Source organism: Botryllus schlosseri, chromosome 10 (assembly GCF_051294905.1).
Source record: "Botryllus schlosseri isolate E-star chromosome 10, Bs_hap1, whole genome shotgun sequence".
NCBI lineage: Eukaryota > Metazoa > Chordata > Ascidiacea > Stolidobranchia > Styelidae > Botryllus > Botryllus schlosseri.
The window spans coordinates 21,475,668-21,501,024 of NC_137245.1; the positions used below are offsets into that span (position 1 = coordinate 21,475,668).

Sequence of the window (25,357 nt, forward strand, 5' to 3'; positions counted from 1 at the left end):
GCGTAATGGTGATTCATCCGGCTTTTTGGTCGGTAGGTCGTGGGTTCGATCCCCGGTTGGGTCAGACCTACAACTCACAAATTGATATCCACGGCTAGGCGCTCGTCATTCATGGATAGCAGGGAGGAGAAAAAGGCGGGGCTGCAGACTAGATGACCTTACGGTCGTATCGCATCTCCGACGTCAGAGCATTTCGATGGTACAGGCGAAATTGAACATCCACCATCTCTCTGTCGCTGTCTCTGTCTCTCTCTTACGAGCATTGATTTAACGTATGTAAGCTATCAATAGTGTCGGCAGAACAATCTTTACATTCAGACGGCATATGTATCATATGATGTAGTATCTGAATAAGTTCGAAATAGCTTAGCCTACTGTTCCCGACAAAAGCATCGCGCCACCATAACGCTTGCAGCATAGTCTACTGTTGATTTACAGCTTCCTATCCGAAATCACCCATATATTCTGAATAACTGCTATGAAGTTGCATTCGATGTCTTAGTATTGATAATTTACAAAAATAAATCAAGCAACCAATGCAGTAATTCTAGTTATCCTTTCCTGTAAATACAGTTTGCAATGGGTTAAATTATCGCAGTAAAAGAAGCAATTTATCGAATAATTATCGAAAAGTGGGTTTACATCATTTTCCTTTATTTTCATAACACACGAATCACCACGACCCGTTGCTCTTTCACCTTCATGTCCAGTCCATCGATCGTATGTGTTGTAAGAGGAATAGCTTAAATAATTGCACCGAAACCTAGTTTCACGAATAGGGCCAACGCCCATGCGTATATGTCCAAATAATTAAATTATTTTCCAGAGTAACCTATAAGTAAAATAAAAAAATCATTTCCGAGTGTTTTTCATTAGGATTCAATGCAATTTTCTCATTCCCACTCAAGTTTTTATTCTGCTAGCCTACTGATCTACGGAACTTACTGCCGACTTTTGCAAATGCCACCAATGCCGCATTTGCTGCAAAAATCTGGAGTTCCCCATAACAATTTTGTATTTATGCGTAATACAGTGATGTGGTAATGGTTTTCGCATCGTTATTATCGCTTCTCGGACTCTTCCCGGTAAACTCGGTGATTGGGATTTCCTTTATTTCTGTGAAATCTCTGCATCTCTGCATTTTTTGTCACACGTGAATAGTATTTTCTCAGAATTTCAGGCTATTCAGGCTACACTGTCTAGCTGCATTATGCTGTAGCGGCAAAACTAGGGTTGCATTTAAAACAATAAACAATTTAAAACAGACATGTTTAAAACAAGGCCCTTGTTTAAAACATATTTTTTAAGCCAGGACGTCACGAATATTCAATTGTGACGTCATAGTTGATTGCCATTGACAATGGAACATATAGGATAAATATAGCTCTTTTGATGAAATATCTGTACTATGCTGTTGAACCGACTATTTTTAGGGTTCCAACCATATCCCATATTGTCAATCAACAAGTCGCTGCTGAAAAGATTCGGTGTCCTAAACATAGAAGATATGCGGAAACTAGAAATCGCGAAGTGTATGTATCACAGTTCCACTGCGGTCATTGCCCCGAATATTTAAATGACTTCTTTACCTCGGAATCAAAAGCGCACAAGTGCAACACACGCGCGTACACGTCGTCCAAATATCATATGATAGACCAATGATATATATATATATATCATTGGATAGACCGAAGAGATCACCGCTCCATCAAATATGCCGGACCTGGCGTGTGGAACAGTATCCCGCTGGCCATCCTTCAGTCGACGAGCATGTCCACATTCAAGTCGAAATACAAGCAATTACTACTAAATAAATACTAGTCCGTCCTCAAGATTACCGGACCACTACTTGACCTATCGATCTCGCCTTCCATGACATGCCACCCCATTTTGTCGCTTGCTATTTTATACTATCTTCTTTTACTTTTCATTCAATGTGCATGCCTCCTCTTTACATCGCCTAGGCCCTAGGCCAAGGTGGGTGGTTGATTCCATGACCTACTCCAAGTCGCTTCGACACCTTTCTAACCTTTCATTGTATCGCATGTTTGTGGTATAGTGCAGTGGTTCTCAACCTTTTTCGCCTCGCGGACCGGTAAAATTTCAAAAAATGTCTGGCGGACCGGTGAACTGTCAAAATTGAAATGAAGCCAAAATGTAAAGTATGCAACCGTTTTTGGCAATTATATGATGCTAGAGAGTGACATTTGGAGGGTTTTGATCGTATTTAATAATATTCATGATGGCATCCATGTGATTTTATGGTAGTGAGTCTGCCAAGTCGAGGTAAAATTGCCTTGTCCAGATAAACGTGCTACCGCGCTGAGAGTCGTTTACAGTCTTTCGCGCCAAAGGCCGTGGGTTTAAACGGCCACGCCAACTCAATACCGACCGACAATATCAAGAGAAGAGGCGTATCGGAGTCGAACCAAGCACCTTGTCGTGCTACCTTGCTCGTTGCCCACTGCCACCAGACGCAGGCTACTCCGGCAACTGCGAATACAGTGCGTGCCGCAAGATAACACATTGCAGCAGCTATACCTGCCATCCGCAAATCCGGGCCGAAAAAGCACTTCGTCAGCCCACCCCCAAAAACGTTGATCTTGGGGCCCCGACAAGGCGATAAGCAAAATTTCCGGGGGCTTCGCCCCAAGACCCTACACTTGGGTGGATGTTTTCACCTGTACTTGTGATCACATCCATTCTACTCAGCGTAAGCAGAGAGTTTACGTAGCTTATCGCGACAATGGCGACAATTTTCGATCATTCACGACTGAAGCGCTTTTCTCGCGGTCGAATTTTAGGCCCAAATTTCGGAGTCCCATGTTAACATAAACTTCATTATGTGTGGATACGTCGTGGTGCGGCAATGGCTGACGCCGAAATGCCAGTAAATCATGCGTATTTCTCGGAGAAGGGCACCTAATAAGCAAGACATATAGGGACACTAAATCGTGCAAAGCCCGAAAAGAAATTGAAAAATGTTGGAAAAACTTTAAAATAACACGCTATGATTTATATTCATTTGCGAAATAATTTTGGGCCCTTCTCAAGCTCGGCCCTCTCCAATTGGGCCATTTGGGGTGCCCCAGTTACGGTCCTGCACAAAATAAATGAATCGAAAACCAATGATCAAACTGCGCTGCTTAGCGATGAGTGAGCTCGTATCTGTTCTGTATTTGTCGCTCGCATGCCGTCAAATGAAACGTCTTGTACTTTAAGTAAAATCGAACATGTTTCTAGCCCTAGTGTTACCTCACAAAATTTTGAATCAGTTTAAAATTAGATGTTTTATTTATTTTATCAAAGGACAAGCCTTCAACATTGCATCTTGAAATTAAAGTATAAAATTGTAATATTCCTCGCGGACCGGCAGGAATGTCGTCGCGGACCGGCACCGGTCCGCGGACCGGCGGTTGAGAACCACTGGTATAGTGTATTAAACTGGTAGAATTGCTAATAAACCAATGATGATGATGATATCGATAATCGATATACGTCGGCTATATCGGGTGGTAATTGTCCGTAAGCTCATCAGACATGGGGTGATTACTTCATGAATGTAATCGATTGCGATTACGATTACTTGTGAATCCCGCGATTACGATTACGATTACGATTACAGCAAAATGAGGAAGTAGTCGATTACGATTACGATTACATTTCAAAAGTAATCACGATTACTCACGATTACATTTGTTTTGCTTCTTAGAACTCATTTCAGAAGAGATATTGGAAGACATTATAAGTATTGCAATGAAAAAGTCTAATGAGATAACAACTTTCTATATAAATCATACGTCATTTGCTTGTTACGTCATAATGTACCCGTTGCCCAACTCTATAGGGGACTATTCGCCGCACCCAAGGATTTGCATTCTTGCCAGGTCCCTAACTGCCGCACCGCAAACTCCCCAATAGGACCGCGAACGAGCTCTATGGGGACTCAAAAGTATTTCGTAAATCCACATAAATTATTTATTGTAGTGTATTTTAAAAAGAGTTAATTAACTTGAAAATTTTCTTCGAGCTTCGCGATTTAAATGTGTCAAAATAGCTTGATTTTGAAATGCATAACTCTTCCCTTCAAGAACAGGCATTTCGGTAGCGGTCATTACCCCGCCACGATACACCAAAAAGACCTATGCAATTTCGGCCAACATGCAACTCCAAAAAGTGTGTTTCCAAAGAATGACCTTGGCCGAAACTTTGGGTATGTGTCCATTGTCAATAGCCGCGCTTGGCGCCTCACAATACCTATGTCACCCGGGCGTCGACAGAGGAATGAAGACATGCTAACTTGTGTGTGCGTCTCACGAATTTTTTTTTCTTTTAGTCTGGTACGCTTGGGCGACTACAGTATCTTTTGATTATATAAAAGACGGGGGAGGGGCACGAAATAACAACATACAATAAAGTAATTATAACAACATACCAGGTGTTATAATTATGAATTACGTGCCCCAAGCTCTACCGCTAAATCTGAATGAATAGCAGTATAATGAAATTACCAATATTATTGACGAAATTCAGTCATCAACATGAAAACTGACCACCCTATGGGGGCCCGATACCCAGGGTTGTAATGACTCGACTTTCGTGACTAGTCTTGACTTGAGTCATTTTTACAAATGCTTAAATTGACTCGACTCGAGTCAATTTTTGTATTGACTTGTCTTGTACTCGAGTCATATGCAAGCCATATGACTCGACACTAGGACGGCCAAGACAGACATTCCATGTAACTTCGAAGATTAGTAAAATTACCACATGATTTATATTTCGTCTATCAGTCCTGATACTTGGAAATAGGGCCGTAAACTGTGAAAGCTGATGAAAATTATGATATTATGAATACGAGCCATTCTATATCACTCGAGCAGAGTTGAAAAAAGTGGGTTGAACCGGATTGAACTCAAAACTTATCAGTGAACATAATGACTTGAACTCGGACTCGAGTCAAACACTATGACTCGGACTCGACCCTATACTAGCATACTTGGACTCGGACTTGACTCAGGGGTGAATTGAAAATGACTCGACTTGACTCTAGTCAAAACTATAAAAGTGAGATTGACTTGTGACTCGGAACATTGTGACTTGGTTACAACCCTGCCAATTCCAACGTTTGGAGTGGGGGGGGGGGGGCGAATTGCTGTTTTGGTCCTGTTTGTACCTACAACCACCGCTAACATGGTGTATAAGAAAGCGGATGGATATGGCGACGGGTTCAAATGTCGAGTGAAGCATTGTGAAATGACGATTGGCGCCCGTTTCAAGTAGAGTCATGGAGAATAAGATATAGTGAACATAATATTCTACCTTCCACTTAATACAGATGGTGCAAGCTGCCGTTACGAGATACGGCAAATAACGGCTCGGTTATGATATATATATCAGCAGCTGTTGATTTTAACCATCGTAATATTTTATTTGGCGAGTACAAAATTTCAAATCTTTGTCCGGTGTACTTGTACGTACAATACATACGTACTACATAGGCCTATATACTGCTCGCCAAGCAGCAACGGTCAAACTGCGTTTAACTGAGCATAACCAAACGTCAATACATGAGTTACTATTTCAAACTAGTCAGAGTGGTGATTATTATCTTGCTACGAGGTAGTAGCGTCTGGAGTGTATTGATAACCTGATATACAGCATGGCTTACACTGTTCTTGCAATCACACAACAATTTACATCGAATATCTATTTACTACGTGTGGATACTTACGCAATGACGAGCCAAGCTAATACTTCTGACGTAATAATGAGCAGTGGCGTTTGAAAATCAGACGTTTGCGCTATCAATAACCTGGTATAATATCTCTTCTTTGTTCACGAATGTTCGGTTATGTCACAGTCCTTGTACCAATAAAATGTAATCGTTCCTTCACAAAGAAATCGATTAGATATGTGAATTAGTCGATTACGATTACGATTACTTTGAATTTTTTTCGAATGTAATCGATTGCGATTACGATTACTTGAAAATGCTGTAATCGTCGTAATCGATTACGATTACTAATCGCGATTACCCCATGTCTGAAGCTCATGCAACATGTTTTTCGGAAAGTATTTACACAATTATGGCATAATTTTACAACTAAAAAAACACAATTTCGTTTTTTTTCGAAATGTCTTTGTTTAAAACACTGTTTAAAACATGTTTTAAACAAAGTGTTTCAAAGCACCTTTTGTTTTAAATGCAACCCTAGGCAAAATGTGCTCGCCACCGCTGCATTCCCGAAGGTCCGCGGACTTAATAAATGGAAGTATTCGAGAATCTACGTTTTTCGGTGCAATGAATTAACCCCAGCTTCTCTATAGGTCAGATAAAAATAAAGTGTATTTCGCAAGTCGCCTAAATGGAAGCGATTTCGAAAATGTATGCAAAGGGCATTGTGGCTTAGGATGATTCACAAATTCAATATACAAATTTAAATATGACATAAATCCACCTTTTGCACATTGCTTATTCGAAAAACTGCGTCTTTCTGTGCAAGAATTTCACCCATTCCATATGTGGCGAGACTCCAGAATTCCTACCTAAGTGTTGGAGGTTTATCTAGGGTCCTCCTCGCCATCTCATCCGTGTAAGCGGTGTCTTATAAAACCTAGAAGTGGGCCGTGCTACAAGTCGGCAGTTACGGAATAACATGATGAAAATTGGCCTGGTGTAAATGACCATCGAAGTCGACAAACACCACGAATACCACGAACAACAACAATCCATTCGATATAAACAACAGACCCGATTTTCTCAAGCACTGCTGACAGTCTATTATACATAGCCAAACGAAATTCAGGATCAACTTATATTCAGGTTTAATTTTTGAATTATACATGATAGAGACTTCATAAGGCCTTTATAAAGGCTATGCATAAATCGCATCGCTGCGGTCTACATTCAAAACTGTAAATTCAATCGAAACTATTGCAGTTTAACATCATAAGAGATGCTTCGTTCCTATCTAATACATTAACTTTAACGAAGTAAAATGGGATTTACTCCCCTAATTCCTATTAAAACATTCGATCTTGCCTGGGAGGATGTTTCGGTGTGCACTGTGTTTGTATGCCGGTTACTTTATGTGATCACCTATGGTTTCCAGAATCCTAGAACTCACATAGAAGCGATAGAAGTGGCAACCAAACCAAACTAAGGCAAGGAGTATGGAACATCTATAATGGGATACTTCTGGCTATACATTTGAAAAATTGCGTCTCAATATTTCACCCTTGAACTTCAGAAAAATAGCGACTAAGCAAAATCAGATAGCACCACAGAGGTTTTGTCTTTCTGTTATGGTACCGTAGCGTAGATATCTAAACAAAGTTGTCAGTTCTCAGTTGATGTGCGAAGATTATTATTATGTATTCTCTGTTCATGGGAAGTAAACAACAATAACTGTTATTCCACTAAGGATTTTATAAGACAAAGATATAGCCTATGTCATGGAAAAAGTACCGAGATTCCACGGACCTATTATAGGCATCAATCAGCTAAGGCTAATAGCTAGGCTAGGCTTTATATTATGGACGGACACATCTTCTTTAACTATAGAAGGTCCCCACCCGCCCATCTCAGAATTGCGAAATGATGTGACGTTGTGACCTCAAATAGGTCATGTCTCTTCATCATCATCATCATTGGTTTATTAGCAATTTTATCTGATCATTTATCAGTGTAGTTGTATAGTACTTAGGTCAATCACTGTTCTTCAGTTAAGTGAATGCATTGATGGCTATTGGGCGGATGTGCTATTGGACAATTAATGTAAAACCCGTCTATCCAGTCCATTGGTCCCAAACTACCCAGACTGGATTAGTTGATAGTGTTAGCCAGCCGGCCGAAACAGTAGTCACGCCCCCCTCCCCCAGGACGTTGGTGTTTGGCCCCCGCCCGCCCCATAGTGTCATAACTCATAATCCAAACTTCTGAGGGGTGGAGCTTCCTTCAAGATGATCCGTTTAACCACCACCAGATAAAGCACGTTTTACTGTTGTAAGGGATCTGAGTATATGTGTACGTAGTCGCGCAGAGCGCGAAAAAATATATTCACAATTGAAATTTCTCTATAATATTGGTAATTGCATATCTTGCTATTAATGTTTCAATTTCTCGCAATCCACGTGTTCCGATTTATTAGTAGAGCTGAGGGAGGTTGTGACTTCAGATAGCAAGCGCAGGACTATTCCGCGTCTATGGACAATTGGCAATTTATATATATATTGATGGTTTCGGCCAAGACTTTATTTGGTACCGTAGCACACTTCACGAAGTCTTATGTCGGCCGAAACTTCAGATATCTTGGTGGTATCGTGGGACGTGGGGCGGTAACGGCCGGCGCTGAAATGCCTAATTTAAAAAAATATGATGGGGCTGAGGGTACACCCATATTAAAAGTAGACATTTAATTGAAAGAAATCGCGCAAAGAAAATTTTGAAGTTGTAGGAACTCTCCCACAAAATTTATGTTGATTTGCGAATCGGTTTCTTCTGCAGCAATTGCTGGCTCAGGTTATAATACACAGATTTTACGCAGATTGCTTACGGTATATATTTCCTGACAGATAAATGTTCCAATAGCAGCTGCAAAGGGCAGCTTTTCAGTGTACCGCATGAACATTACAATAGGAACATGCTAGATCCATCCGACTTGAGCCACTTAACACCTGCGGAACAAAATCAAATTCTGGAGGTGATAAGACGTCAACAAGACGAGGAAGAAAAAGAGAAAAAAATGATACAGTAAGTTCACTGCCGGGTAATTCCATGTCTGATACACCAAAAAAATGGATTTCGTCTCCACATAGTGTCAGATTTTGCTAAAATTTGGCTCAAAACATGATGAACTATATCTGACTAGATCGCAATTTATTTGAATTGAATTACTTCAGTAGTTTTTAAGTTATCGCATGATGAAAAAAATGATTTTCATGCTCATTCAACCGTAAAATTGAAGATCTGTTTTTAAGTATATATATTTGGAATTGTCTGTAAATGAGCTACTTTGACCTTAGCATGATGTTAACTTTGTTATGTTGTATAAATTGAACTATTCTAGTATTCTATCATTCAAGTGTGAAATTAATGATTTTTGGTGCTTAGCCCAGAATGTAGCTCAAGTTAAAAGCCGGTGCCTCTGGAATTCACTCGAGCATAACAATATTTCAGGAGTCTCCCTCTCATTTCTGTCTACTCGAAAAAAAGTTATGAAGGGTGGCAAATGAACAAAGATTCCTTAGAAAATAAGTTTTTTTGTAATATTTACTTACAAAGTTTTGAAAACAGGGTGGATTTCAGGTCGTGAAAATGTAGCGATTTTCCTAAAAAATGATGTTTGATATTCTAGTTGCTGTGTTACCTTGAGACAAACTCCAGCATGTAACTCCTTTTCTAGAAATTCTTTGTTCTACCATTTATAAATTTTTTGAAGCAGACAGAAAAGAGAGAGAGACTGCAGTAATATTGTTGTTACGCTTTAGTGGTTTCTGGGGGTAATGAGTAGAGCCCGACCGATATTGGATTTCTGAGCCGATACCGATAAGACCGATATCCAGTACCTCCACCGATAACCCCGATATATTCAGCCGATATTCAAAAGATATGGAATCTAGCTCAAGGCCCATATTTAACACCCCAGAGCATTTCTTTCAACAACTTTACAGCCATTGATATGCTTGAACATGAAATAAATGATCAAGGAACTATAAAAATGTATCAAAAGCACCAATCCAGCAGTTGCAGATTACAGTTCACGAAGCACAATTTCTCGGCCCTTCCTCCAAGGAGTGAACTTCTGTGGTCTTCCATAGATGATGTATATAGTACTAAACACAGTGAGCAGTCTTTCACTTGGTAGCATAGTTAGTGGCACAGCAGGAAATCTTTCTTCATTTCGGTTCCACCGCTCCCTTGCAGGGGATCTTTCCTTCAATGGTTTAACCAAATATTGATATTGATATTCTTCTGACAATGCACCTGGAGCCTTCAGCACATCATTAACAAATAGCTGATGAGAATGTGCAAAACAACTCAAATTGTCCACGTCTGCAACTGCTCCACCCATCCCCCATGGGCCTTTGACCAGCATTTCAACAATCAAGTGATCAATATTTTACACACTCTTTTGTCAGAATTGGCCAATGTCATCATGGAATCAAAAATTTTCGTATCAATTACTGGCTTTACTCCACGTTTGCTTGATTTTCTTGCCCTCAATGCTCGCATATTTCCTATCATGGTGGCCCCGCAGCCGCAGGCCTCAGTCAGACGACTTCATACATTACTGGTATAATTAGCTCTGTTGGTACCGAACCGGGAAATGTTTCGACGCGACGCTTTTCTCTATCATTACGAGGGTCAGTCCAGCATGATTGAAGTTCTCATTTCTCTTACTGATTGAAATCTTCGGCACACAACTATCCAGCCAGCTGCTCTCTGTCTTTGGTGATCGATTACTGCAGAGAGATTCCCACAAAGTCAGTGGGGCATAACGGTGGTTAGTTATCTATAATATTCAGATAGACATGCCTACTGCCCTGTATGCAGTATGCACTATATGCAGCTTGGCCATTTATTTTTATAATTGACCGTCCTCACGTCTTTCATCGACTTCTCTTGACTCCCTACCACCATGTTGTGACGTCACGAAAAAGGCCGATATTTTTTTACCTTCAATGGCCGATACCGATATTTCTCTCCAAGCGTGATATCGACTCGATATTATCGGCGAGCCGATAATCGGTCGGGCTCTAGTAATGAGTTACATTTTAGGATTTCAACCTAAAATCAGTAATTTTTGTCCTGCATGATAGCATAGATCAATTTAAACAACATAACAAAGAGATCAACTCTCTAATTTTCAAAATAGCTTATCTACAGAAAATTTCAAATCAGCCTAAAAAATTACCAGAATTTCGCGGTTGAATGAGCATGAAAAGCTTGTTTTTTATCATGCAATAACTTGAAAACTACTATGTAATTCATTTAAGATAAATTGATATTTACTCAGATGTACTCCATGGTGTTTTCAGCCAAATTTCAGCCAAATCTGAAACTTAAGGGATGACCAATCTCTCTTTTGATTAATCTCAAATTGAATTACCCCATGGATTCAGAAGTATTTATATAAAGTTAATTTAGAGGTACTATCCATCAAATATTAGTTAGCAAAACATCTCTACCATGTTCCTCTCCAAACAAGCTTTCATATGACATGTTACTTTCCAATTTTTGTGTAGGCAGAATTACGCTAGATATATTTGAAGTTCATGTTACGCATGAATGATTTTGAAAAGTGTCAGTTTATGAGGTGGGTTTTGACCCCTTACCCCATTTGATTAGGTGACAATTTTTCCTTCAATAGCAAGAGTTTCTTCTACTCTATCATTCGACACCATAATCCACTCTCAAGTACTTGACTACATGCTGTTTTATAACCGTTACTATAACAGGTACGGTAATGTAAAAGTAATTGAACTTCCTGGTTGGGTGAGCACAAAATGGTTATTTTTTAAAATGCGATAACTTTGTGATGGGTGGACCAATTTTGACAAAATTAAGTTTGCTGCAGTCAAGACTGGATACCAGATTTACCCCTCCATTTTCATTGCAATCTGAGACCTAGTGGAGACGAGTGCGGTTGATTTGACATGGACTCACCCTGCCAATTTTTAAACCATTATAACAGTGGGAAAATGTAGTCGCAATCAAATTTCGCTAATCTTAGATATTTGGCTCTAGTATTCGACGAAATTAAAATTCCATCCGAAAACGACATGATCTATTACGAGTGCTTGGGTTGCATATAGGCTATATATATATATAATAAATACAATATACATAGATTCGCGAATATATGCCATGATAGCTTAGCTTAGTCAGCAATTATAACTGAAACGCATACACAACTAATAGTACAATTTATTGTGGCTTAAAGTTTCCCTAATATACTTTCAGAAAGCTTAGAATGTGCTCGAATTTAGTATCTCTATTCGATATAGTCTACTTGACAACGACAGCCGGATTTGATATTTTCAATTCATATTTCAGTATTCGAGCATCGAACCCAAATTCAAATCTTCATTTTGCATCATGTCCAAGTCCGGCAAAACCAAAAAAATCATTCGAAGGTCAAATGGAGAGAGAGAGATATGGTATTCTTTTTCGCCTGCACCACCGACAAGCTTTGACGACGGAGATGTGATACGGCCTTTATACCAAGGTCGTCTAGTCTGCACCCCCGTTGGAAGTTGCAAATGATTCGAGATTCCAAATCCGGCCTCGCGAAAATTGTACGTCAGTTTGTAAATCCGACCAAAATCTTCAGCGATTAAAAATTATTAACAAAATTCAAGACAATAATTATGTTGGCCAAAAAAGTGTTGGTGTTGTAGCAATGCCGTATTACAAGTAGAGAGACGGCATACGTGGATAGGCTGTGCTCAGCTACTGATCACCCTCAGGAAAATACTTCCTGTCTGCCCCATTCCGGTACTTGAAACGTGCCTGTGATTTAGACAAATAATGATAGATTGAAAATATTTTTTCATCTAAGATGTAGTCAGCATGAGTACTTGGTTGAATTGATACTAATTTAAATTACCCCACTCTTACATTCTGTTTTACAGAAGTCTTTGTGACGATTTTGAAAACTACAAATCATGCATTCGAATTAACACCGAACGGAGGCCTACCGATGGAAATAACGCCGGCGATGATGATCCAGTGAGTAATTGAAAATAACGTAATTACCTAGTGAAGCTTTTGCAAATGCGTTGTGCCTAATGTTAATCTCTATCTGATTGTATATGTAGGCTACTGTAAAGAAGGAGGAGGTGTGCATTATTATTTGGTGAGCGAACTTTGATTATTTGGAGATTTGCATTGACAAAAGAAAAAATGAAATGAATTCCATTGGAGTATTATCATCTTTTAAAACGCTTCACTTTGCTGGATGTGTTATCTTGGTGACATGAAAGCTCAAGGCAAGGGTCATATCTTACCCGAATCGCCGGCATCTTTAGGAAGGGCTTTTTTGCATCGATGCATATGAATACTATACAATATTCTTTTGTGGCGGACCAGTGCGATTATATCATATTTTATTTCTGATATGGTAGGTCGATCTATTTTGTCAACTTATTTTCGCGGGTTCCATCGAAAAATAATGTCAGACCGCTGAGCGCATATGCAAGACGGTGTTTTCCGTTTTGTCCGTGCATTATCTCAAATTGCTCATAACTATTGATTTTTTTCATTGATGTAGCCTACCTTACACCGACAGTGAATAAATTACACCATAAATGCATGGATAAGAAATTGCCTTTCATATTTTGAATGAATCAGACCTTGATCGAAGGAGTGACTCCGTGACTCCTGCTCTGTTATGTTGATTTTGTTGGGTTGACCACAGGCGCTATTGATTTGCTTGGAAGTTCCCAGATGTAGACTGTATCGGACTCTTATTCATTAGCGAAGCGTCTTAAAATAGGCTGCTGTATAGTCATCAATGCCTCTTGCGCCTTTGAAGTCAATCGCCATGAGCTGTCATTTAAAATTACGCGTCTACGGTTGGCAATGGCATTGATAACAAACCCTATGTCCCTATTCTAAAGTCTGCGAGCGCACAGATCTTAGATGTACGTTGGCTTTGTTTTCCGGGTTGTTCGATATTATAAAGATGAAATTGCTTTCATGATTTGCAGGTATGCTCCTTATGTTCCAAAACGAAATTTGCAGAAGGCTCCGGCTATTTATGTTCACTGTGTAACACGAGATTCTGCTCGAGATGCGGAGGCAAGATCACTGTAAGATCGAATAAGGTAACTTGCCTCATCATTTTCACCCATTTTCTGCTATCGATGTTGTATTGGAAATAACGTTCTCATTTTATAGCTGATTGACGTATATTTTTCCACTCAATCCTAGTTACAGCGTCATTATCCTGACTTCCCGATATTAGTATTTATTTGCAAATGACCCCACGTGGTTACTATATTATTATCCCTGATTTGATGTCTGTTGAATAGGCCGATTGTAGATGCAACTTGGGCCCCATGATGCTAGAATGCAATTCAGGGATAACTTTCGCAAATGACACTAGGTCATGTCCGGAATTGTGTTCTTGTGCTACTCCTAATCAGCCACATGTTGGTATATGTAAATAACTGGGCACGTTCCCAGACACTATCTTAGGTAGGTCCACAGCAACATTGTAATAGCGGGTGTGATTATGTTTACTGGTGGAAGAAATGAAATTCACTATGTGAGGGCAAAATATTCAGCAAAATCAATTTGAAATTCTGCCTGACTAGCAATGTACTTTCCTTTGTCTATACACAGTTTGACACCATGTTTTTCAACGATTGCCCGATTGCCTTTGGTTGTCATTTTTGGAGGGATTGTAGGATGCTGCCAACGGAGTTCTAATGTGATCAAATACTGTCATTTTAAATGTATCCACAATGCATTTCCTCCTGTGTTATCTTTTAACTGTAAACTGTGGCGTGTTACGCCAGTCATAATTTGCATTTTATTTCCGAGTACGGTGTAACCAGTATAATGCTGATGGAAATCCATTAATATTGACACATCCTCCGAATTTTTGTCTCTTTAGTACGGCTTCCAGAAGGCTCCTTGCGGCGATGCGATTCGTCCTATCATTTTATATTTCCTAGCATCAATTATTTATTAGCCAATTTTCAATATTTGGCAAGCCTTAAGAGGTCGGAAGCATTAAAACTTGTGATGTATGGAATTGCACTGGTGTGGCGTCTCTGATCTCCCATTGCCGTTTTTGTTTCATAATGAAATCTCGTAATCTTTTCACTATTTTTTCGGGATAGAATTCTAAAGTTATGGTAAGATGTCGGCGTACACAGAAATGTGTGATATTGTGCATTCCAGGTGTCGTCTGTGTGGTTTAACGTTGATTATTGTGGCGTCTGTTGAGTATGTGATAATCGTCACATTAATCCCATTTGCGTTTCTCACTTGTTCTTTTCCGTACTAGCGGCAACAGGTTCGCACCACAATATTTTGGCCGTAACCAGACCGGGTAAATATACTCGATTTATCCAATCTAACCATTATTTTATCGATTGGTTTGATCTACTAATTTACCGAATTTTATGAGTGCCTTGCAGAGCTCATGAACTTTGACGGTTATCAAGTGAGCCATTGATTAATTCACTCGACTAATGCGATTAAAAACATCTCGAGGGTCGGTGATGTTGCATGCATGGACATTCGCAGATTCACGCCGCTAACCAGATATTTCCGTGAATGCTCAAACTGAAACCGAAAGTATCTTGCTATATTTTGATCGAGTATCCTCCAACTGTCACTAATTGTTTGTTAATAATGGGTGGAGACATATGGTGTGTATAGCATGTTCGGTTACCCTACGAGTGTGTTGATTAATGAAATTTGTGCTTGTCAGTCTGTAATTTTTTGTGCTTTTTGTACTTTAACGTTTCATCAACAACTTGCATGCTGTTAAATTGTATCCTGTATATGGTTGTATAGGAAGTTGTCGACATACACTTTGGTGTGATGTTATAAGTCAACATTTTTTCATGCAGACCGTGTGGGTTTGTAACGTATGCCGTAAACAAAAAGAGATTTTAGCCAAAAGCGGGGCTTGGTTTTATGGAAACGGGCAGATCGAATGGGACTCCAGAAGTATCTCAGGTATGTTGATGACATTTACAAACACTACCAATTTCCGTTATAATAACATTTTGAAATGACCTGAAACTGTGGCCAAGTCAATGAAATAGGAATGTAACCTTATATTTTACGTGCTGTAATTGCTAATAGATCATTGATCTGGTATGTAAGTTATTCAAGTCTCTCAATGCCGATTAGTTGGTCTTGAGTTTCGGCATTCCGTGTGTAGTGAATTGTTTAGTGTCGCTACATAATAGACTATGTCGAATGTCACTTGTCAGATGGGTCGGAAAGTAATGTAAACCGACAATGGCGTAAAAATTTTATGTGCTTTAAGATAGGAGTATGTCAAGGTGTCGCTAACAAATTGGCAGTTGACGTTGATACCCCGATATTTCAAGTATGTAATTGTGTAAATTCAAAGCAACAAAAGACATTGTTCCAAGTGAAAGCCAATGATTATTAACAGGCTGCATGATTTATTGAGATTTTTTGCTGCTCATGTGTAGTGTATCAAGTACTATCCATATTGATAAGTGCAATACCTGTGATTTTCCCGGATTGTATTCTGGATTGGGTACACAGGGGGGAGTGTCTTCTGTGGAAGTATTCAAATTTGGGTGACAACAGCGGTGTTGTAAAGCAGGCCTGCAGTTTTGGCATAGAGGAATAATTCTTAGCCAGAGTTTTACACATACGTCATACTTAAGGGATTGGCTGAGACAGGGCTCTCATGAGATCAAGACACACAAACCCCTCATGCAGTAGAAATCCGCACTGATTTTTGCACTAAATATTCATGGAAATGATGTTTTGATTGTTTTGTTTCTTGTAACACTTGTTGATGCACCGTTCATTTTGAGCACCAGTATTCTACAGTAATTATTCGATCTGTAATGGTGTAGATTTTTGTTGTTGTGACCAGCCGGAAATTTGGGTTTCGCCAAAGGCTTCCGGATTGGCGTAAGTGTTCGCCAAGCTAGTAAAGGTTAAGAACCACTAGCCATCCAGCATAGAGAGATCAATATTCTGCTATCTGTTAGCTACTCTCCGATATCGCGGCACTCGAGATATCTGTTGTAAACCGCTACTTGTTTTTGCCCTGTCTCAGGTTCGGAGAAAGAGAACATCGCCAATCATATCGGCGATCATAACAGCCGAAAATCAAGTAACTCTTCGTGGGAGCCCAGTGAGAAGTAAGTCTTGCCATCAATTATTGAAGTTACCGCGGCGTTTGAGCGAAAACGATATTCCCAGATCGCAGAGCGCCGTACTTCAGCGGCTAAGCGACGGCGTCGTGACGAGCGCGGAGTCTGTAGACGCGGCGCTGGCCGGGCTTCACTTGACCAAACCGAATTCGCCCGTCAAATCTTTCCTGCCTCACTCTAAGAGCATTCAATCTTTGCCGGTTGGCATTCCCAGTAGCAAAGATTCGTCTCCGCGACGCATGCGCGACGTCGGTCATTTTCACAATTCCTCGGCTGATATCGGTAAGCTATCGGTAGTGCTTACCGCACCTTAGTATTTGTGTTTTGAATCGAGTGTTAGGCTTCGAGTCAAATGTTTGAGTACGACGTATTAGGACGTCATAACAGTATGAATGACAGGGGATGTTTGAATATGCGCCTTTTGTGCGATCATTGAGAATATGGGGCCAGTCCTGCATCACATTCAGGATAATTTTGTATTTTTGACCATCATCTTGTGACAATACTGTGGGTTACGCGTGACTTCAAAAATATGTCATTTCCACTTGAGTGAGTAGTTTTGTACTATGTATGTTTTATTCTGCGATAAGACCATGCGAGGTTAAAACCAGGTTTGTAACCAAGTCACAAGGCTCCAAGTCACAAGTCAATCTCACTTGTGTAGTTTTGACTCGAGTCAAGGCGAGTCATTGTTTATTCGCCACCGAGTCCAAGTCGGCGAGCAGATAGTCGAGTCCGAGTCATGCCATTGTGTGACACTAATTTTTCCCACTTTTATCAGTTTCTGGTCGCATTTTCAAGTACCCAGTACCAATAGACGAAATCCCAAGGGTATGGTTACTTTCCTATTCTTCGAAATTACAATGCAATGTCGGTCCTGGCCATCTGAGTCTCGAGTCATATGACCTTGTTCGAGTCGTGCGAAATGACTCGATTCGAAGCGGAGTCAATATACGGATTGACTTGAGTCGAGTCATTTTGGTATTTTGAGAAAATGACTCGAGTCATTACAACCCTGGTTAAAACTATAAATCTGGTTGATTAAATATCTCTCCGGGTGAAGGAATGTATAATTTCAGTCGGCTAATAGAAATTAATCATCTGTCACCACTCGGCTTCGATCGTGAGGTTTAATTCTCGATTCAGATTCGAATACTCTAAGCGTTAAATACTCGAATCAAATCCCGTTATATATCACACCTTTGTGACGCGTTTTGTGACAGGGGGCGAGGCTTCGCGTAAGAGACACATGAGAAACGTACCTGCTGACAACGTCGACCCGGTAAGCTGTATTTACATGGTGTCGCGTCGGAGCACACTTCGACAACTAGAAAATTTCCAGCTTTTGCGAATTAGATTAAAATTAGGATTAGAGCTACACAATTTTCTCCAAATTAGATTAAAATTAGGGTTAGGGCTACAGTTTTTCTTCCAAATTATATTAGAATTACAATTATCGAATTCGCAAAAACTTGGACATTGAATGAAATTGTGAATGGGAAATGAATTCAGCAAAAATCAGTTTAGGTCAAATCACACTGCATTCCCGTAACCATGAGAGTGGTTTACGTCTGTACTGTACACCAAGCTTGGCTCGTTTTGTACTATGCCAGGGGTCATCGCGACCGGCGATTTGGTTTGTGATTTTGATAGCATGTGAAACATAGCATTTTGAATTGCGAAAATTGATTTCAGTTTCAAATCATTATTGTTGTTGTTTCAAAATAAGCTATTCGCCCAACAACACTATTCCACACTACCGGTAGCTGAAACGGCATCGTCGATAGTAACAGCTGATGTCAATAAGAATATTTCCTTGCTGTGCAATGGCCCAGGCACTGCCAAGACCGAGATGCTTAGAAAACGGCATAGGACGTCCCTACAAGATATATCTTTAGGATGACATAGTCTTTCAGCTAGTAACATGCCTGGCAAGTCCCGATATCGATTCAATAATCACTGATTTCAGGTATTGTGCGCATGCGCAGCTCATAGTTCAAAATAAAATGACGTTTATGATCATGATATTTCTTGTGTTTGTACTACTTTAATAAAATATTATTTAGCTTATGGTAAACATGATCATCGCCCATATTAGTCAGCACGGCGTTGTTCTAACATAAATTTAAAAAAAAAATAGAATGTTCGCAGACTACTATGCTAGCAGGCTATTATTCGTCACAATAACTACTATTATGACTGTACTGTACAGTGTGCGGTGTAAGCTGCAATGGCGACTTGGCACTGGATTTCCCTGCGCGAAAGGGATATTCTTGTTAGCTCGCTGCAAAATGAGTCATTTTCAGGAAAATATTAAATTAGATTAGAATTAAAATTAGAGCATAGGAACATTTCACAAATTAGATTAGAATTAGAATTAGAGCATGGAAACATTCACAAAATAGATTGAAATTAGGCTTCTCTACTTGAACAGTTTTCTTGCCAGAAAACTACTTGCTGTTTGCGCTTTGGCTTTTGTAAAGTGAGAAATAGTTTGGGGATTGGTTTGTGTCCCTTTTGCGAGTGAAACTATCATAACAACAGGACGAAATAGCGTCTGTATCAGGGTAATGTTAGCGGTATATATTTTCAAAAATTGAACCTATCTGTAGTGTCATCAGTCGCCGTGTGCTGTCGCGAAGATGTATAAAGTAGTTTTGTGTCGCTTTGTGAGTGAAATTTAATGTCAACCATATACATACAGGATTACCCCTGTGTAGCTTATGATGGTAGCAAATCCAAAGTAGCCCCCTATCATTTACTCCTAAAAATATGCGACACTTCAGGCCCAATCTACTTTTCGGAACTGGAGTACTTTCCAACCATTCATTTTTTACTCCTACTTGTTTTGGCTTGTCTTGTAAATTGATACTTTCACTTGTAGGCTTACTTGTTAGAAATTTATGGCACTACTCATACTTTAGTAGTAGCAATGCTGACTACTTGACGGCCTGATGTTAAATAATGGCGTGTGTGTGTGTCGAGGTGTCCGTGTTCGGTCGCATTTAGCTGCGTGCAGTTGCAGCGCGCGTTTGAATAATGTATGTCGGAGGATTTATCGGGAGATCTTTTGTTTAGCGTTGCTCGCGACCTAAAGAGCGTCAAGTACCTTCGGAAGGTCACAGGTATGTAAAACGCGTTCCTATTTTGTTCAAGCGAACGGTTAGTCCCGTAATTGCGTGAGTGTAACGTATTTTGCAAGACGCTGTACCTTAGAGTGGTTTTGTCGACTTGATGAGCGGCCGTGAATATTCGATACATGTTGTGAGAAGGTTCGTGTAGCGGGGTATTGAAACATCACGTCGTGTCGATAAGATATTCGATTGTTTCGAAGGGAAATGGGATGCGGAAAATTCAGCTTAGCTGCTCAGCTCAAATGTTGAGTGGATGTACTAAGTGGACACTGCGAAAGCTTATAGTTCGTAGCCACTCGCAGTTGACAAATCTATTGTGTCTACAGTGGTCAGTATCAAAGCATGGCTACTGTTTAAAAAGCAACCTGCCTCCATTTGGGGTACTGGAGTGGCTTTGATCTGTGCTTTATCACTTTTTGAAAATGGACTGACTTCCTCGAAATTTTCTTAAGTAACTAGTGATTTTTCAGATAGATTTCAAGGAAGCGAAATTGCGTGAGCCGATGCCGATATGACTACCTGTAATTTAGCTGCTCGTTTTCCAGCCAATCACAGTGAGCTGGATCAAATGATCGACATCAGTGAATAGAAAGCTATGTACTGTATGCTGTACGATCTAAGCTCTGTAGCTTTGGCAATTTCAGGGAGTTAAGTTACTCTCGGTATTGCGTTTAAATCAATATTGATGCGTTATTCTTCCGAGCCTTCTTGGCAAAGGATGCATTATGCCTTTGTTGCAGGCATTGAATATTTTTTCTAATTTTGAATGTTTTCGGAATCACCGAGGTGCTACTCGTCACGGGGAAGTAGCCTATTTTTTCAAGCTACTCAAAGCGACGGTTTTGTGCTGTTTTGCTGGGATGACGCGGCAGTTTTTGTTGCAGAAGCTCCAGAGACGTGTTGTCCGGAATAGATCGTCACACTCACCATAAATCTCCTTTCAAATCATCAAGTGCTATTATTTCTCGAAATACGCATCCGAATTATCGAGAGCAAAGCGGTGCCGGTGGGAGTTTTGTTTTTTGACGCGCTCAGGCTGCTTTATTGTCAGCGATTTCCTTGCAGGCTCTTTGACCAGTTTTGACGAGGAAATTCGGTCGGCTACCGACTTTTCGAGCTGTGCGAGTGATTTCGGTACGTAACAATTTCCGCACGATAGTCTCCAGCACTACGTTCGTTGCAGTGTAATTTATTTACTCTCGAGACTTTTCTTCTGCCCCTTGTCAGTAGTTGAGGACACGATGACGACCATATAGACCAGTGGTTCTCAAACTGGTGAGGGGGAGGGTGCGGAAGCATCTGAAGGGGGGCGCGAAGCCAACTGAGAGAAATGAAGTTTCTTGAACTCGGAATGAGTTTAATATGTGCCGTGACTTCAAAGTTTAAACAACTGAAATAATCCGAATTATGCTACGATTTTAAATGTCATTGTCGCGGCACTCCATCCATACACCAACGCCAGATTGTGACTGCACCAGTCAGAATATGTCTCTGAATTAGGAATGATTTGTGAACCACTGATATAGACAGAGTTAGAAATGTAGCTCTGCACTACATGTTTTGTATGCTGCGATATGTATTTCCAGGTGGAAAATAGCATTGAAACTATAAATATTGTTGGTATATTAACTCTTAGTGGCATATGGAGAGTATAATTTCAGTAGGCCTACTTGAAAAAAATCATATCTCACTACTAGCCTCGATTCTGTAAAATTAATACTCAAATGATTGTGGCCAGTTGTAGTCATAACAACAAGCAACTGCATTGCTTCCGGCAAGGCTGACTTCCTTTTTAAAGTTTCATCGTCACAATATACTTTGTCAGATTGTTTGTAATTTGTATTTTGGTTTACATCAGGACTAGGCAATGTGCGGCCCGCAGAAAGTTACCTGGAATTCAGAACATAGCCTGTGACCTACTTTTGAATGTAAATCCTTGGACTAAAATTATAGGCTGTATAAACTGAACCGGACATTCATTCACTATGGAGCCTGCTTATTTAGGTGCCGCCATAGACGCCGAACGCTAATTTTCCTTAGGTATGCGGGTTCGATGACGTCACAAAGGAATGACGTCATAATCTGACGGAAGTGATAATTAGGGTTGATATAGCATCAATTCAGGAGGATTAAGTGCATGCATAAATGCCGATTATGCAATGTCTTCATGTTGACGAACTTGCGCGTATCTTGTCAACGAGTCCGGAAGGGCTGTCAATTAGTGAGTGCCTGATCGCTCGCGAACAATTAAATACGCCGCTTATCAACACGTGTTCCGTAATCTCTGCGACGATTTGCGCAAGGCTAAATGTCCGAGTTGTTATGGAATCTGTTCTGTAATGACACCGATTTCAGGTTGTTCAAACCTTCCTCGTCTTTTACAACTCGAGCCTTGACACTTGACACACATCTTCTGATGGTTATGTTTAGGTGTTAGCGGAATTCACTTACGTATGCATTGCGCACACACAATCGCACATGTCTGCGGACATTCGATGTCAGTCACTTCAGCGATGTCACGCTTTAATTACAATCGCTAATCAACATACACCTAACGGCATTGTCACCAAGCCATCGAGAGATTGGAGCCATCAGCCAACGCATGCTAGGCCCGAGACGCGATAGTTGGCGAGTGATGATATCTTTCGTACCAGGCCTGTTGCAGATGCGATTGTGTAGGCAAGCGATGGTATCGTGCACGCCATTGCAGATGCGATAGTGCAGGCAGCGATGGTACAGTACGCACCAGACCTACTGCTGATGTGATTGTTCATTTGTTCAAGCGAGTGAAACTAGGCTTGTTGGAGACACGATAAATCAGGCAAGCGTCCCAAGCGAAGATTGCCGAGCGCACGGCAATGATTGACATAATTTCGCGATCATCTAAGCGGGAAATTGCGTCGCGTTACATCATGCACAAATGAATCTCGCTAATTGGCAACACGCTTTTCGCTAATTGGCTGTGCGCAACGGGTTACCTCGCTCACATAAGCGGCAGCAGGTAATGTTGTAAACGGAAATACATTGCGATATGTTATAAATAACACAATCGAGTTTATGCCGATACATGTCAAACTGAAGTCTAGGTATGCTGCATACCTAAAAAAGTGTCTAGGTATGCGTGGCATACCTTGCATACCCAGGTTCGGCGCCTGCGGGTGCCGCTATTACGTAGCCTACGTACGTCGTACGAGGCTAATCTAGATTCAAAATAAAGCCAATGTAGCAAAGCGTGCCGTTACAAAAAGTCACGGTTTCCATAAAGGGTCTGTCGGTTAAAAAGGAGTTTAAAATGTTTCATGTTTACCATTGCTTAGAATCCTGACGACGAATAGATATTTTTTTTTTAATTAACCGTCACTTTCTCATTGCCTAATATCAATACATTCACTGAGCAGCATGTATTGACAATGTAATTCACTCCAATACGATTAATGCGACACAGAAAATAGTTGGAATTTTTTATCCGGCCCGTCGACGGATTTCTGCTTCCCATTTGGCATTTGGCATTTATATGCTTGTTATTGGGCCAATAAGTCTCGATAAGGGGCATGCGAAAAGCCTTTGAGCTCGATGAATTATACTCCAATGATACTGAAAGTGATATTCAGGTTGCGTGCCACTCGTCACCTATTGTGCACGATAATGACGTACGCAGTAGCCAGTTGATAATGTTTTGTAATGCGGGCACAGATTATATGAATCTTTCAATCCCAATTTATTCCGCTTCCGATAGCAGCGACCAGTTCTAATATTGCGCCTTCTACGAGATATCTTCCGGATTGTTGCTGCTGTGACTTAATTTACAAAGTTTTGTATTGTCAAGTGTCATATTTTTACGAAACGTCGTATTTATTGCGGGTCAAAAGAAAATTTCCATTCCACTTCAATCGTACTAATAACATATGATTATCAAAGGGGTCGCCCCATACCGTCCCTATTTCTCAGATTTGTCCTTCTCTTTAAGGTCGGCGTCTGACAAAACTACATTGTTCTCTTAAGTGCCATTGTCATTTGCGACAAGTTTGCTATTCGAGCTTGATTGTGACTGAGTGAAAGTGATGACCTTGGTTTTGTTTTAGTCATCGACATACCGAAAAAGACGGTGACATTGGTTGTGATACTTTTTTGAGTCATTTCATGTCTTTTGGCCATCCTTTCTCGCTCATCCATGTCGATGGCAACCTTGTTTGTGATGCGACATCGTTATACAATTATTACACTTCCCTGTTGTAGTTGTTCATTTGAATATCTGCCGTATTTTTTAATCAAACCAGATTTTTCAATGTCAAGAAGAAGTGCCTTATCAGAGCAATCAAGCTACCCTACTACCCGGCGAAGACGGGAGGGCGTCGCCAAAATTGAGACGCCGGCCCAGAGCAGTAGTGATTATTCGGTACGATCGTAACTGTTGTTTCGTTGCGTTCAATTGTAATGTGTCCGTATATCTGTGTTACGCAGCAACCGTCGTTTTGGCAGCCTTCGGCTGACGGCATGTTCCTAATTGGCAGTATGACTTTGAACAAGAAATTGGATGGTCATTTGTCGGAGTCTATGCTGGGATTGAAGGTAATTTGTGGTTTACTAGATTTGTGGTGACAAAAACAAGATTTGATACGTGACCATTTCTCCTCTGATTCGTTGACATGTATATGCAAAGGATATTATGAAGATTATAACAGAAAATACCACAACAGTAACGCAACGACAATATCTACCTCCTGCTCCACGGCTCACACGGCGTCTGCCGACCAATATTCACGATCGCCAACCAACACTATTCAAACTAATCAACAAGCAATCAGTCGCACGGGCTATCCTCTGGAGTATGAGTTAGTAGTCAGTACACAAAATCTACACTAATGCACAATGCGATGTTCGATTCCGAGTAAGCTCTAGTGTTTGGATGAAGGTGCTACCTTCGAGTCATCATTACTTTTGAGTCAGCTCAAATTTTGACTCATTTGAAATTTTATCAGGTCACAAGTCGAGTCACGCAAGTTTCCGAAGTGACTCGAGTCACGCAAATATTATTTGCATTTGTCACAGTAGCTAGGCATCTGCACTGGCACCAGCACCGAGTCTTGGCCGAAAGTGATAGCTTTATATTTTTAGCAACCAACATCGGACTCCGCCGCTGACCAGTGATTTAATGTAGGGTAATGAAGTCTTTTTTAGCCACCAGCTTTACAAAATCTTGCACTGCACCGAGCGAAGTTAGCGTACCTCCCTTTCAGAAGGTGTCAAAAGGTTGAAAGGCTTGAGAACCACTGATGTAATGTTATTATGTTATTTCAAATGTCTCGCTATTATGCAGGGTTGCAACCAAGTCA

At 40.4% G+C, this 25,357-nt stretch overlaps 1 protein-coding gene across 4 annotated transcripts in view; it reads left to right on the plus strand.

The window, feature by feature from the left end:
* The first annotated feature begins 8,545 nt into the window (after positions 1-8,545).
* The window catches only part of LOC145448954 (regulating synaptic membrane exocytosis protein 2-like), a 32,360-nt gene continuing 15,548 nt past the window's right edge, over positions 8,546-25,357 (plus strand). Inside the window, exons 1-13 of one of the 4 annotated variants that reach the window (XM_080327411.1) lie at positions 8,546-8,755; positions 12,640-12,736; positions 13,717-13,833; positions 14,857-14,871; positions 15,595-15,703; positions 16,794-16,878; positions 16,940-17,172; positions 18,114-18,172; positions 19,969-20,015; positions 20,909-21,030; positions 21,090-21,158; positions 24,302-24,420; positions 24,486-24,593. In XM_080327411.1, coding sequence (XP_080183537.1) covers positions 8,646-8,755; positions 12,640-12,736; positions 13,717-13,833; positions 14,857-14,871; positions 15,595-15,703; positions 16,794-16,878; positions 16,940-17,172; positions 18,114-18,172; positions 19,969-20,015; positions 20,909-21,030; positions 21,090-21,158; positions 24,302-24,420; positions 24,486-24,593 — 1,290 coding nt within the window. In that variant the 5' untranslated portion in view covers positions 8,546-8,645. Of the gene's footprint in view, positions 8,756-12,639; positions 12,737-13,716; positions 13,834-14,856; positions 14,872-15,048; positions 15,069-15,156; positions 15,183-15,594; positions 15,704-16,793; positions 16,879-16,939; positions 17,173-18,113; positions 18,173-19,968; positions 20,016-20,908; positions 21,031-21,089; positions 21,159-24,301; positions 24,421-24,485; positions 24,594-25,357 lie in introns of those variants that run through there. The other 3 variants (XM_080327412.1, XM_080327413.1, XM_080327414.1) reach the window with 3 other exon arrangements.